The 14,522-nt window shown below is 36.7% G+C and overlaps 1 protein-coding gene across 1 annotated transcript in view; it reads right to left on the reverse strand.

Annotated features, from left to right (window-relative positions):
- Positions 1 to 13,887, reverse strand: part of LOC139150801 (heat shock 70 kDa protein 12A-like) — a 127,512-nt gene extending 113,625 nt beyond the window's left edge. Inside the window, exons 1-2 of the mRNA XM_070723196.1 lie at positions 13,594 to 13,887; positions 5,595 to 5,816 (exon numbers count right to left, since the gene is read on the reverse strand). Of these exons, the coding sequence (XP_070579297.1) occupies positions 5,595 to 5,816; positions 13,594 to 13,887 (516 nt within the window). The remainder of the gene's footprint in view (positions 1 to 5,594; positions 5,817 to 13,593) is intronic.
- Between the last annotated feature and the right edge of the window lie 635 nt (positions 13,888 to 14,522).

Below are 14,522 nucleotides of genomic sequence, written 5' to 3' on the forward strand. Positions count from 1 at the left end.
TGAAAAATATGAAGATCCAATTATCCCAAAGTTTTTTCAATCGTGTTACTCTAGCTGGTCAAATCTGCTGGCAAAATTGCAAGCTGTCCTTGTGATCTTAGCCGTCATGTTACATTTTCGAAATATTCGAAATATTATATGATATAGGCCATCTCTCAAGTTCTGGTTGCTCAGAAGTGAATGTGATGGCCCTCTTTAAGTCTTCCGTCTATAGAAGACGTAGTCATGGACATAGGCATTACCATCGGCCTAAATTAATACATCTACCGCCAACTGCCATGATAAATTTCATGAAATGCTTCTTTTATAACAGGAAGCCTTTAGGTCTTCATCACATTCGTACTTCGTCATTTGCTCTTTCTATCAAGGGATCGAGAAGGTTGCATGCCTATGCATTGGGATTGTCTTTGACAGATCTGAACAAACAGCCGTACAGACTGGTCAGTATTATTGCTGATAATGAACGATACAGACTGTACAAGCCTGTTCGTGCTGAACCTATGACTGATATATATTTCATGCATCTTCTATTTACAAACAAAGGAATTGGATCCATTAATATCAGCAATATAGTTCACAACAGAAAGTTTAACATAAACTTTACCTCTGTACTTTAAGAACAGTATTCTGTCATATTGGTACACCGAGACAATCTCCAATTAAATTTTCAATTACAATAAGGCATCGCGGCACTTAAAAATTGATGCATTCCTTAAAACGCCAGCATGCTATGACTGCTCTACATCTCCCTTCAAATATACTGCGGTGGTCACGTTATCACTGGTGATATGAACTTGATGAAAATCACCACCTTCGTAAGATATTATATTGTGGACTCGAGTTCAGAGAACCTCGCAGGATCAACTGGAACCATAATTTTAAGATCATTATGGACTCTGTTGAAGAATAATTGCAATCATACTAATCCATAATCCGATAATACTAGGACAGAATTCGTAAGACAGTATTTGTAAACTTAGACACAAAACAGCAGAGAGCAGACGGTAAATAGACGGTACACAAACAAAGTCAAATTCATGAAAGAAAGATATATGGACCTCTAGCAAAAGACCAAGAAGTGATGTCAAGTGTTTCGAAAATAGTAAGCGCATCCTGCCCCACATGTAGCACCCACCATATATCAATCTGTAAGTCAGAAGGGTAGTGGTCACTAGTATGCCAGGAAATTGGCTACAAGGGAGGATGTAGAGCAAGACACACTGTCAGCATTGGTCAAACCTGTGAGGAAAGTAGTTCTTGGCCGTATTGGTCGACTTAAATCACATATTGGCAGAAGACCCAATTCTGTATTTAAAGATCTGGATGCTGTTAAGTGTTTGAAAGATGGCAAATATGACAAATATGTTGTTAGCCTTGCTGATAAAACTTCTAATAACATTGTATTTGTCTGTAAGAAGTATTATTTTGAATGTCGTATAGCCGAACTTGGCTTAACTAAGACTTCCACCAACTCCACTTAGAGGCAATCAATGATCAACAAATCTAAAAATTGGGCAAACCGTACGTCATTCATGGATAATGTTAATATTACAACAAAATATGACATAATAAGTTGCCTAGCTTATACTGGATACCAAAAATCAACAAAACACCATACAAGCTAGGTTTATCGTAGGATCTTCAAAAATCTTCAACAACAGAGTTATCGAAGATACCGACTTCTGTTCTTTGTACCGTTTAACGGGGATTTCATGCATACTGTGATGATATCTTTTCTTGAAGTGATATTAATCAAATGTGGGGATTAAAAATTTCGAAAGAACCCTTGGAGAATTTGAAATCAAGATTTGTTTCAATATAACATCTATTAAGACTTTCAATTTTCCACATTGTATACTATAACACCACATGATAAATTGAAAGAATGCTTGAAAAACGCTATCAAGCAACCATTTCGTACAAAACAGTTTACGCCGTTACTAATATCTGTTATTAGGATGTAATTCTACATCATGTGTTAACAATGCTACTAACGCTTAAGATTTTTATACTGAGAAACACATTATCCGTTATGCTTGATTTCCTGATTAACAACATATTTGATGAATTTGGAGGAAACATTTTGCAACAGTGTATATGAATTCTTATGGGTACTAACTATGCTCCCTTGTTTGCCGACTTATTTCTGTTCTCATACGAGGCAGAATTTATCCGGAACCTAACCAAACAGAAAAAAGTCTCTGTAGCCAGAACTTTCAACTTAATGTTCAGATACTTAGACGATGTTATTTCAATGAATAAGTCTGAGTTCAGTGACTATCTCGCTATGATTTATCCTCCAGAATTGGAGATTAAAGGAACTACAATAACGGCCTCTTCTACTTCATGTGTGGACATTTTGCTTGGATTTGACTCTAATGGTCACCTTTCTACTAGGCTATATGAAAAGAAAGATTATTTCAACTTTAGTATAATCAATGTTCCACACTTCATCAGTAGTACTCCACTTTCACCAGCTTATGGGGTATACATTTCCCATCTTATTCGATATGCAAGAGCATGCAGTTCGTATGGTGATTTTGTAGAGAGACATGGCCATCTCTCTTACAAACTGTTAAATCAGGGTTACACAAGAGAAAGCCTTGTCTACATTCAAACGCTTTTTGGCAGGTATCGCAAGCTGGTAGATAAATACAATATCTCTCTTCGACAAATGATCGCTGATGGCATTGGTGACATTGGTTAGTGACCACTACCTATCTGACTTACAGATTGATATATGGCGGGTGCCATATGTGGAGCAGGATGCGCTTACTATTTCCGTAATACCTGACATCACTTCTCGTTCTTTTGGCCAGAGGTCCATATGTCTTTCTGTCATGAATTTGACTTTGTTTGTGTACCGGTTATTTGCTGTCTGGTCTTTGCTGTTTTGTGTCTATGTTTACAACTATTGTATTACGAATTCTGACCTAGTATTAACGGATTATTGATGGGTATGATTGTGATTGTTATTCAAATTAATCTATAAAAATCTCCACCGTAAAAAGCAATAGACTATTTTACTTACTCATCATCAGTGTAAGTTTGCATGAGACATTTGGATCGGTCACATTTTTAGGCAGGAATATTGCTTTTGCTAAAACCATACGACAACAATGAATTTGCTAAATTATATCATATCACTATATTGATGGCTCAAATACAGCGATCTGATTGGTCGAGACGCGAAAAGAACCTTGATATATTTGCGATATACCATGGCTGGCATACGAGCGAGCTCTCAGCTTGAGCAGAAATCCGTTTGTTTTACGTTCCACGCCAGAATTTAAGTATACTGTTATGATATAACATTCATATCATTGTATATCATAATGTGTTGTTAAGCTGATCTTATCAGTATTCGCAAATACTTTGGTTCAACCAACCCTTGCTTCAGCGTTAATAATGTATGTGTAATCTTTACTGCATTACTATTATTGTTGAATGCTTTCGTAAACACAATTCCTTTCAAAACCTAAATATTACACTTGAAGGGCAAAGTCACATGCTACATAATGTGCCGAAAATTCGATATAATATGATATGTATATATCTTTTTATTCTATGACGAAGTCTCAACAATCTATTGCATTTGCAATTTTGTCACTATTAATGTTTCTGTACACTTTTAGAAGAAATAATTCAATTTAGTTTTAATTTCAATGCATTGTGTCCAATGGATACTCGTTTAGAGTTTACATATTCGTGTTGCCAACAACTTTTTAACGCCCAGTAAAGAAATTTCACTTTGCGGTAAAAATTGCATTTCCCAGTATTGAACAATTTTTGGTTTCCATGATTTCAACGATTAGTTTCCATTTCACAGTGAAAAAATCTTTCATTTTAGAAGTTTAACTTTTCGAACTATTAAACCAACACCTGGCGAAGTTTGCAAAGTTTAATATTAGCAAACTTGAACTTGCATATGACAAATTCTTGGAATTTTCAATAGTAGACTAGTATACACAAAAGAAATATTTTTTTACTTTACATTTCTGCGACAAGTTAGAACAGCTTAAGTTAATTTGTATTACAAACTCATAAAACAGTCTATTGGTACTTTGTCTTTCTACTTATAATTTACTTTAAAAACGAAATGAAAACAAAATTTGCAAATTTGCAAAAAATATACCTTTTTGCTTATCCTATTTCATATATGCTTATTACGATAAAACAAAAATGTTGCCGATGCGTATAATTAATGGCATTTCTCGAAAATGTGGTTGGGTGTCAGCCCCGCCCACAATTGGCAATTTGAAATCCCCGCAAACGTCCTTACGTCCGGTTCTGTAGTGAGTGACGTCATCTGAGTCAAACACAAGTGGCATGCTTGCTATTCACAGCGGTCTAACGGTCTAGCAGTGTGTATTATCTCATCTCAAATGTAAATGGTTGTTGTGCTCTTTGTCAGCCATATGTAAACAGAAACCATGGTCTATTGTGTTGCATTTAATTGCAATAACGGTACAGGGTCAGGAGCAAGCTTTTTAGCTTCCCTACAGAGCCGCGACGCAGAAAAATGGATTGAAGCAGTCCGGAGAAAATATTGGCAGCCGAGTCAATACTCACGGCTGTGCATGTGTTCGGTGCACTTTGAAGACTCGGCATTTGTCGTTTCTCCGAGCATCATAGCATCAATTGGATTACAAAAAAGTCATTACGCCAGAAGCCGGATGCTATTCCAACACTTTTTTATTACCACAATACTGATGAAGAACATTTGAAGGCTCCTCGTCAGGCAAGTTCTCCAGCTAGATCGGAGAGGTGTACGATATCGAACGACCGTGCACAAAGGTTCATGCAGAAACGTCGGCGAGAGGTAATTATAAGCAGGCCCGTCCCATGTTTTCCCTTTCCTTATCTTAGACTATTACTTTTAACTGTGACACTGGCATTACATTTTGTATCAGAGTCATCGGTGACCATATGTACAATTCAATCATAATTTAAAGTAAAATTGAAATATAGGCGAAAAAATCAGACCTCAGTCTTGTTTAGCTTTTAGAACTGCTGGTGTTTGTTTACAGTCAAGTGGATTGTACGGAAAGAGAGTACTTCATGTGACAGAAATTATAATTGTATTTTTCATATTTTCAGTAGTTTAGACCATTATGTTTTCAAACACAAAGTGATGAAAATTTTAATAATTTTAGAGCCCCCACAATCCTGCAAAATTCAGCTCGTTTGGCATTGCCGGCTGCAGTTTAGAACACTGACCGAAAGAAGTAGCAAAATATGTGATATGAATGCGCCAATTTTTGAGAACGCTTGCATGTACTGTGTGTAGGATGCATGAATGAGTTTTCTGTTAGTGTCAATGATAATGTTAATATTATGAACAACGGATGATTTTTTTGGAGGATGTCGTGGCCCTGAAAAGAGCTGTTAGGTTTTTGATCACCTAATGATCGGATCCATTCTATACTGCTTCCATATCAGGCCATGGCCACCGAAGTATCTCCAACATCCCGTGCATGACATCTATGTCCCAGTTCAGGAGTCAAGAAGTTCCTGCGTCCGAGAACGCAATCATACATCTTGAAAACGCCGGACCATGTATTGATAAAGCACATTTCAGTGTTAGTTTTTACCTGCTTTGCTGCTTCCCTCATCAGTTGTTTCGATGATGGTTTCCAAATCGCGGGGACTGTGATTACCCATTTGATGTTCTTAAAAGAAATTTGTCTTCCAGTCTCTGACCTAATTTTGGCGAGAGATTGTTCGGCCATATACTTCAAAGCAAATTTCAACACTTCCAGCGTTTTAAGCTTTTTGTCGTTTAGTGCAGTTAACTCCGAATCTTTATGTATGCCCTAAAACGTGAAGAGAGAAATGCATGTTAATGAAAATCGCAACACTATATGTTAAACATGAAAAAATCCACAAATGTAATTTGTTGCGCATTTGACTGAATAGCCAACATGTTTCGAAGACGCTCAAAATAGATTTAGGCAGCATGTAGCTTCCTTTACCTTTAGGACTCAAAGTTTTCGTAAATATTGTATACCATTTGAAAAGTCACAATATTAGCGGTCAAATTACAGCTAAAATAAAGATTGTTAAAAGAGAATATACAATGTGTGAGCTTGATTTAATTCAAGTTTTCAATATAAGATGAATGATGACCTTAATAAGCACAACAAAGCACTAATCCAAATGATAGGGAAACCGACAATTTAAAATTTAATGCTTAAATGTCGCATAGGTAATGCATAAAAACGCTACACCACAATAAAACAAAGATTTTGCCTACAAAAGAAAAGAACATCTTAAATGATAGCAACATATTTCCATGAGTGACACCCATACATGATATACATCACACAGACACAGATACAGACAGACAGACAGACAGACAGACAGAGAGACAGACAGACGCACACACATGTACACACATTATTATGTAGGTCATTTTCCATACTGTTGACCTGAGTTGCATTTGTCCACAACAGTGTTAAGGTCATTCTCCCCATGACGTTGAATTCAATTAGTCATGTTGATAACTTTCTGGAAATTCAATTAGTCATGTTTACTACAAGTGATGTGTTTACTTTGAGGCTTTGGAATCACTCCAGTAGTGTTAAATTCCCACAGTGTTAATTCAAGACCCTAAAGAGCCATGCATGATTTATTCTGTGTACTTTACACAGACCAACCTCAAGCCTGCAAGCAAAAGGACAGTGAATTCTCCCTTATCAGTCTGTCTGACTCAACTCTGGAGTTTCGGCTATTCCAACTGAAATAGTGATTAGTTTTTTTTGTAATAAATTTTATCTTAGAGAAAATCGCTGATCGGGAGCGAACGCTTCTTGCCGTTTGACAACATTTTGCCAGCCTTTACCAAACCTGTATATTGTGCACTCAGTGAATTTTCATCATGGCAGACAAATTTATGAAGGACCTTGATCAGGACACATATTTCCTAATTTTGAGAACAGATTTCACAGAGTCTGGATTGGCCTAGAAAGTCCTGGTCTATGATATAGCAGAGTGATTTAGGGGTAAGCCAGAGAAATTTACATTCAGTTGTCAGTAGAGCAGGCTTCAATTAATGATCCTTAGAAGGAATTAATTCTCGAGGGCTGTGAGTTGGTGCCTAAAGCTTACCATCAGAAATTTAGGGACTGTGAGAAAGCGATGGTCAAACTTATGCTGAATTTCCTAGAACAAAGGAAAGAGTGTTTGACCGTTTGTGTTCTTTTGAGAAAATTTGTCAAGTTGCGGCAGCTCATTTTGTTATAGGAATTTAAATTGTGCAATCATAGTGACATCAAATCGTGTATCAATGAACAAAAGGCATATACATTAGACGTTTCTGCATGTTTGGCCGATGATTATTCATTGACCCATAAAACTCAATTTGCCAGCAAACAAACCCAGTCCTTTTCATATCGAAACAGTGTATGAAAATCTAACTCCTCCTTTTCATATAAGAATTTCTCAAAGGAGAGTAGAAAATAATAAAAGAATATTTATAATAATAAAAAATATTATTATGCGTCTAATCTCAAAAGGGAGCTCTAGGCAAGATAAAATACACTATTCCTTAAAAAATATGTCTTGAGGGCATGGCAGAATGAAATATTTGAATCCATACAGCGTAGGTTGACAGGCAAACTGTTCCAAGTTTTCGGTCCTGAGTGGGTAAAAGACCTGTCACCAAAGGATTTTGTGGCAACACGTGGCATTCTCAAAAGACGTGTTTCAGATAAAGAACGGACGTGTCTTGAGGGGGTATACATTTGCAAAAGGTCAGAGAGACATTGTGGTCCAATCCCTGAAACCAAGTCGACAAAAACTGTATAAAGTTTGTATTCTGTACGACTAGCAATAGGCAACCAGTGCAGCTATTTCAAAGTGGTTGTATGTTGTGTGATTTTTTTGCTTTATAGACAAGTCTAGCAGATGCATTTTGAACACGTTGCAGTTTGTCAATAAGGTGTTTTGGACAGCAAGAAAAAGGCTGTTGCAGTAGTCTAAACGAGATAGAACAAAAGCAATAACAAGAGTCTGAGCGGCTTGAACAGTGAGCAGATGACGAATAAAGTGATCTGCCTAAGCTGAACATAGGCAGCTCTGCACACATTATGTACGTGCATTGACATGGTTAAATAGCTATCTAAAGTTACACCAAGATTTTTCACAGAGGAGGAAAACTTAATAACTGCATCACCAACTAACATCGAGTCGAGGAGTGACAATCTGCCTCGCAGTCTGGGTGATATGACAAGCTTGGCTTCAGTTTTACTGTCATTTAACTGGAGTTTGTTGTACTTCATCCATGTTTTGACCTCATTAATTCAATCTCGTATGGAATCTATGGCAGAGTGAATCTCATAAATGTTGGTTGCTTTTTAGAGTTGATTGTCATCTGCAAATGCATGGTGACTGGCAGAATGTGATCTAACGATATCAAAATGGGGTTCTGTGTACGATACAAACATAATGGGTCCTAAAACAGAGCCCTGTGGGACACCAAATTGAAGAAGTGACACATGTGACTTATGGCCATCAATTGAAACAAACTGTGATCTATGGGACAGATAGGATTTGAACCAGGATAGTGCACAATCAGTGATTTCAAAAGAGTGTTCAAGTCGATGAACGAGAATTTCATGATCTAAAGTGTAAAACGCAGCAGAGAGGTCTAACAAAGTCATAATGCTAATTTCATGTGTCTAGTAGAGTGAGGAAATCGTTAACAATTCTAAGGGGGGCTGTTTCTGTGCTATGATGTGGTCTATAGGCTGACTGAAGTGGATTCAACAATTTGGTTGAAACATGGTCATTTAACTGCATGAGAATAATTCGTTCTATGATTTTCGAAAGGAAGGGCAAATTTGAGATGGGTCAATAGTTCTTTAATTCATCTGGGTCAAGAGATGGTATCTTGAGCAAGGGCTTTACAAGAGCAGTTTATAGACGTCTTGAAATATAACGACACCATTTAACAGAATTCAAGTAACACTCCTACGTCGTTAGATTCCACCTCTCAATCCCCGTCTGGCAAACTTTGTTCTATTCCTTGTTGATATTGTAAAAAAAGGAAAGAAAACGTGAAGGTCAAAGTGAATCAAAGCCCAACTTATTTCTTCATCATCTCAATCAGAGTCTAGTATTGTGTGCAACACATTTTCTGAGGTTAAACCCTTCTTATTCCCAATCAGTAAGGTCAAGGTTAATATTTTTCAAGATAGCATTATGAATAATGAAGCTTCCCAGTCATTTTTGTTGGCAGATACCCTGCCGTTTTCTCAAAAGTCATTATCAGGTTCTAAAGTTCTTATTGGGAGGTGGGGGTTAGATTTTATTGACTACATTCCTGTTCCTCTCAATAGTGTATATTTATCTTCCGACTTTATTTCTAGATCTGTGACTTTAGATATTAAGTCTTTTTTGCCTTTTGAAGGGATTCACCTTCTTATTGGAAACGATCTTGCTGGGGACAAGGTCTTAAAATTCCATTTGTTACTGATAAAATTAGTTTAAAACTGGATTCAGAGCCAATTTAGCAGGAAATTCCTGATTCTATCCCGCATGTGTCATTACTAGAGCAACGTCAAAGAAAATGTTGAGAATCAAAATATTCTAGAAAATAATGTCAAGGACAATGACTTAAATAATACCTTTCTCAGTCAGGTGTTTTATACTGATAATTCCGTTATTCTAGTGAACCCCAAGTAAAATGTCTGCTGACCAAGGTCAGACATTTTCCAGATCACATGTTATTAAATAACAACACAGGGACCCAGATGTTCTTTTTTCGTTTATCAGGGAAGTCGATGGAGCTGAAACTTTGAATGGTCCTGTTTGTTATTACACAAAGTCTGGTATTCTCATGCATAAATATTAATTAGATGTCTTGGTTGATCACGATTGGGCAATAGAACATCAAATAGTGGTACCAAGGTCCATTCCTTCTGAAATATTGTGCGTTGCCCATAAAGCACCTTGGCTGGTCAGTCAGAAGTCAGGAAGGCCTATAATACAATTCTTAGTCATTATTATTGGCCTAGTCTCAGAAAGGATGTAGCACGTTTCTGTAAAACTTGTCACACATGTCAAGTGGTAGTAGGATATTTAGTATTTAGTAGGATATTTATATACTGCGTTGGGCCTCTTCCGAAAATTAGATTAGAAAATAAGTTGATATTTACAATAATGTGTATATCTACACGGCTCCCAGAAGCCATGCACTTGGAAATAAAAGCCAAAACCATAGTGACAGTGAAGGTCAATTTTTTCAATTTACTTGGCTCAGTCCGGAATTTTTGAACACGTCATGGATCATCTAGACATTAAACAGTATAGGTCCTCCGCATATCACCTAGAAAGTCAAAGTGCTCTCATGCAATTTCATCAGACTTTGAAACACATACTCAGGACCTGCTGTTTTGAGAAAAAGAAGAGGTTGGATGAAGGAAATCATTTCCCACCCTTGCTGGTAGAGAGTTCTTTCAAGAGTCTCTCAGATTTAGCAAATTTGAGCTTGTATTCAGGCATACAGTTGGTGACCAACTTGAGCTCTTAAAGAGAAATTCTTATCAGAGGACGATGATTATGTGAATCTTTGGCAGTATGTATCAGGATTTCGTACAAGGCTTGCAAAGGCATTTGAATTAACTAGAGAAAATCTTGAGTCATCTCAGGTGTCTGTAAAAGTTAAATACAATAATGACACCTTAAACGGAAGTTCGAACCTTGCATAAAGGTTTTAGTTCTTCTTCCTGTTCCTGGCCAACCACTTTATGCCCATTATGTTGAACCTTGACTGATTGATAAGTAAATAAGCAATTAAAATTACATCTTAATAACACATTACAGGCTAAAGCAAAATAAGTCACATAAAATTTGGTTATGCCATATTTAGATGGGAATAATGCTACTGTAATACAACCTGCGAGTAAATTGTGTTCAAACCATTATAAAGGCAGTAATAGTGAAACTCACTTAAGTAAAATTCTTAAGATTCAAAGCAGGGATCAGTCAAACTCCAAAATTTAGAAATCTTGAAGAATCTTGAATCTAAGTAGGCAGATCTCCAGCCTTCACAACAAAAAAAAAAAGAAATAATCCACGAATTTGAACACTTGTTCTGAGATGTCCCAAACAAGACAAACGTCATTTACATTAGTGACAATAATTCTGTGAAACAACATCAGTATAGAATGAATCCAATGAAAGCGAAATATGATCAGGAAGAAGTCAAATACCTGCTATGACATTATGGGCGAAGTAGCAGTAAATGGAGTTCAAAATGCATATTTATGCCAAACCCTGATGGAACTACCGTAGGTTTACTGACTACAGCGAAGTGAACACTCTCACAATGCCACACACTTTTTAAATCCCAAGGATTGATGACTGCATTGGTCGAGTGGGAAGTGCCAGGTATATCAAAACATTTGATCTACTGAAGGGATTCTGGCAAGTCCCTCTGTCGGACCATGCTCATGAAATATTTACCTTTGGTACACCTGACGGTTTGTTTCAGTACAATGTTATGCCATTTGGAATGAACAGCTCACCAACAAATATTAACAGATGATAAACGATGTACTGTCCGGATTAGAAGAATATGAAGCCTATGTTGATGACGTGCTCCTGTACATCAACACGTGGGAAGAACACATCAAAATCATATGGAAGTTTTTCAAGCGACTAAGAAAAGCAATATTGGCTGTCAACCTCGCCAAAGCTTAGTTCGATTGGGCAAGGGTGATTTAACTTGGACATACTATAGAGCATGGTGAGGTAAAACCTATTAATGCCAAAATCTGTGCCATTTCAAGCTTCTCCATACAAAATTAGGAGAGACAACTCATGCATTTTCTCGGTAAGTTTGGTTAAAACAGGAAATTCTATTCAAATTTCTCTTAATGTATTTTTGATTACTCAGAACAGCGCTAAAAGGCATTTGACATACTTACAGCCATACTTAAAAGTGCTTCAGTCTTATTTCCATGTTTTGCCATGTCAAAGAGGTGTACAGGCTAGTGATGTTGTTGCCAGTGCTGTTCTATTGCAAGGGGATAGTCATTGTATAGATCGGCCTGCTTACTACTCTTCACGCAACTTAAACAAATCCTGGAAAACTACTCTTCAAGTAAAAAAGAGTGTTTTTCTTTGATATCAGCTTTACAGCATTTTGAAGTTTATATTACTTCTTCAAATCTGCTGATAGTGGTTTATATTGATCACAATGCAGAAATTAAAGAAATTGTTAAGATGCAGTTAAATGTGACAGGAGTTTAAACTTGACGTTAGACATATCACACTATATGGAAAAATTGTGAGACTAGAGCGAGAAAATGACGCTTTCTCGCAGTCGGTGAGAGTCTGTTCTTATTCTCACCGCTGTCGGTGAGAAAATTTTAATCTCCTCTGGGGATTGGTGAGAAGTGCACTCCTTGGCGAGAATCAAGTGTGAAAACAAATTCTCACTAGTGAGAATGGAAATTCTCACCAAGTACAGTGAGAATTGAAATCACTGGCGAGGATCATCAAGATTCCCCATTCATTCTGATTCATTCTGATTCTCACCAATAAATGGGGAGTCTTGATGATTCTCGCCAATCTCCAGTGGAGATTAAAAAATTTTCTCACCGACAGCAGTGAGAATAAGAATAGATTCTCACCGATTGTGAGAAAGCGTCATTTTCTCGCTCTAGTCTAGCAATTTTCCCTATAGTGTCAAGGGCATAGACTATTTGGTTGTTCACATTTTTAATATCACATATGTAAAACAAAATATGTTTCTTGAAAACGTTTGTTTTTTAAAGAGGGGTGTGTTATATAGGTCACTCTGGTCCTACTATGACGTATGAGTAAGACAAGCCTCAGAATTGCCAAAGCAAGATGTTGATGTGACAGATAATTACACTTTTGTTCAGATTTACAGTTAAGTGACTTCAGAGAATGAAATTATGCAGCGAATCATTTTTATCTCCCAGAATATTTCTGAACACTGAAACTGCGTTTTGACGGGACAGATACATTTATGAAAATTAGTGACCCCTCTGAGCTGTTTGAAAAATACATGACTGCCCTCTTTGCAGTTTTCAAATTTAAGGTGACCCCCCTGGATTTTGCTGGCCCTCCCTTGGCCGTAATAACTGAACACTCCCCAATGAATAATATATTTTTCATTTCTAGAGGAAGTAGTTGTACAAAATTTAACTCTTTCTCTCGCAGGTCATTATTTACTCATAATCTTTGTATCTTTTTCTTATTTTTTTTTCTGATCATATTAGTTTAACTTTCCCTTTGTACGTGTAATGCTGATATCGACACATTGTCTGAAATAAACTTAAATATTAATATATAGTAATTTTTAAGGCTATGTTAGAAAATGTCATATGGCGATATATGTTTGAAGATGAACTCACATTTTCAGAGGAAAAATTGCAAAATAAAATGAAGCAATATTAATATGGAAGAGTATTTCGAGTATTTGTCAGTCAAAGTATGAGAAAAAAATATTTGAAACCATGATTTTTAAGGAACAAAATATTTCACCTCATATGCTCGTAAAATTGGATCTGTTTTCGTTATGTTACTTAAATTAATAATCTTGTTAAACATACTTACATGTGCTCCATCTGTGTGGAGTGCCATCTTGAAATTTTCAAACATGTAATATTGCTTATCCTTGCCATCTTCGAAACGGATATATTTCTCCTGTGCATCAAAGCCAAATGAATCAAATGATCGACCAGATTTACCAAGAAGTAAACACGTTGGTGTCTTATAGTGGTTTTGTCCATATTCATCTTTCCATTGCCGAATATTTATATATTGATCACCAGGGTGTGCATCGTTTATAACATATGCAAATCCGCTGTATGTTGTACCAAAATCAATCGCCACGGTTGCAGAATACATGATGCTGGGGCTCTTAAGTCTTTATATAGTGCTCTGGTTTCCCTAAAAAGTAATGGAGGTGTATCATTATATATACTGTTCCATCTATATTGAAACAAATCCCATTAGAAACCAAATTGTTTTGTAGGATTTAACATACAGCATCCAAGATAGACCAACTGTACCTTGCACCAAATTCTTCCGCATACCAAACTAAAGACATGTCTGAAAACATACTGTAACGCCCCTCCCTATAGAGATTGTACCTTGCAGCGTCCCTCACGTGGCTAAGGCGTGTGAAGGTCATTGACTCAGATCGTACGAGAAGCAGATAGGAGATAGTGTGATAGGTTAATTAATTATTGGTTAAGATTCAATGAGAACAATCGAGAATTGGATATTCCATGGTGTGATCTTATTTAATCTTAAGAAACAATCAAAGACTGACGGGAAAATTACCACGTGATACTTTTTGTAACTATTTAAGTTGAATATGTATTTAACTTTGTAGAGAGCTTAGACTAGAGACTTGAGATCAGACCTTGGATGGTAACGTTACGGTCGCCATCTTGCAATAAAGTACAAGGTTGTATTACAATCTACATCGTTGGGTGTCAGCTTCAGTTACTGAAAGCATTATATCCAGACTGGTACCT

Source organism: Ptychodera flava, chromosome 2, assembly GCF_041260155.1.
Source record: "Ptychodera flava strain L36383 chromosome 2, AS_Pfla_20210202, whole genome shotgun sequence".
NCBI lineage: Eukaryota > Metazoa > Hemichordata > Enteropneusta > Ptychoderidae > Ptychodera > Ptychodera flava.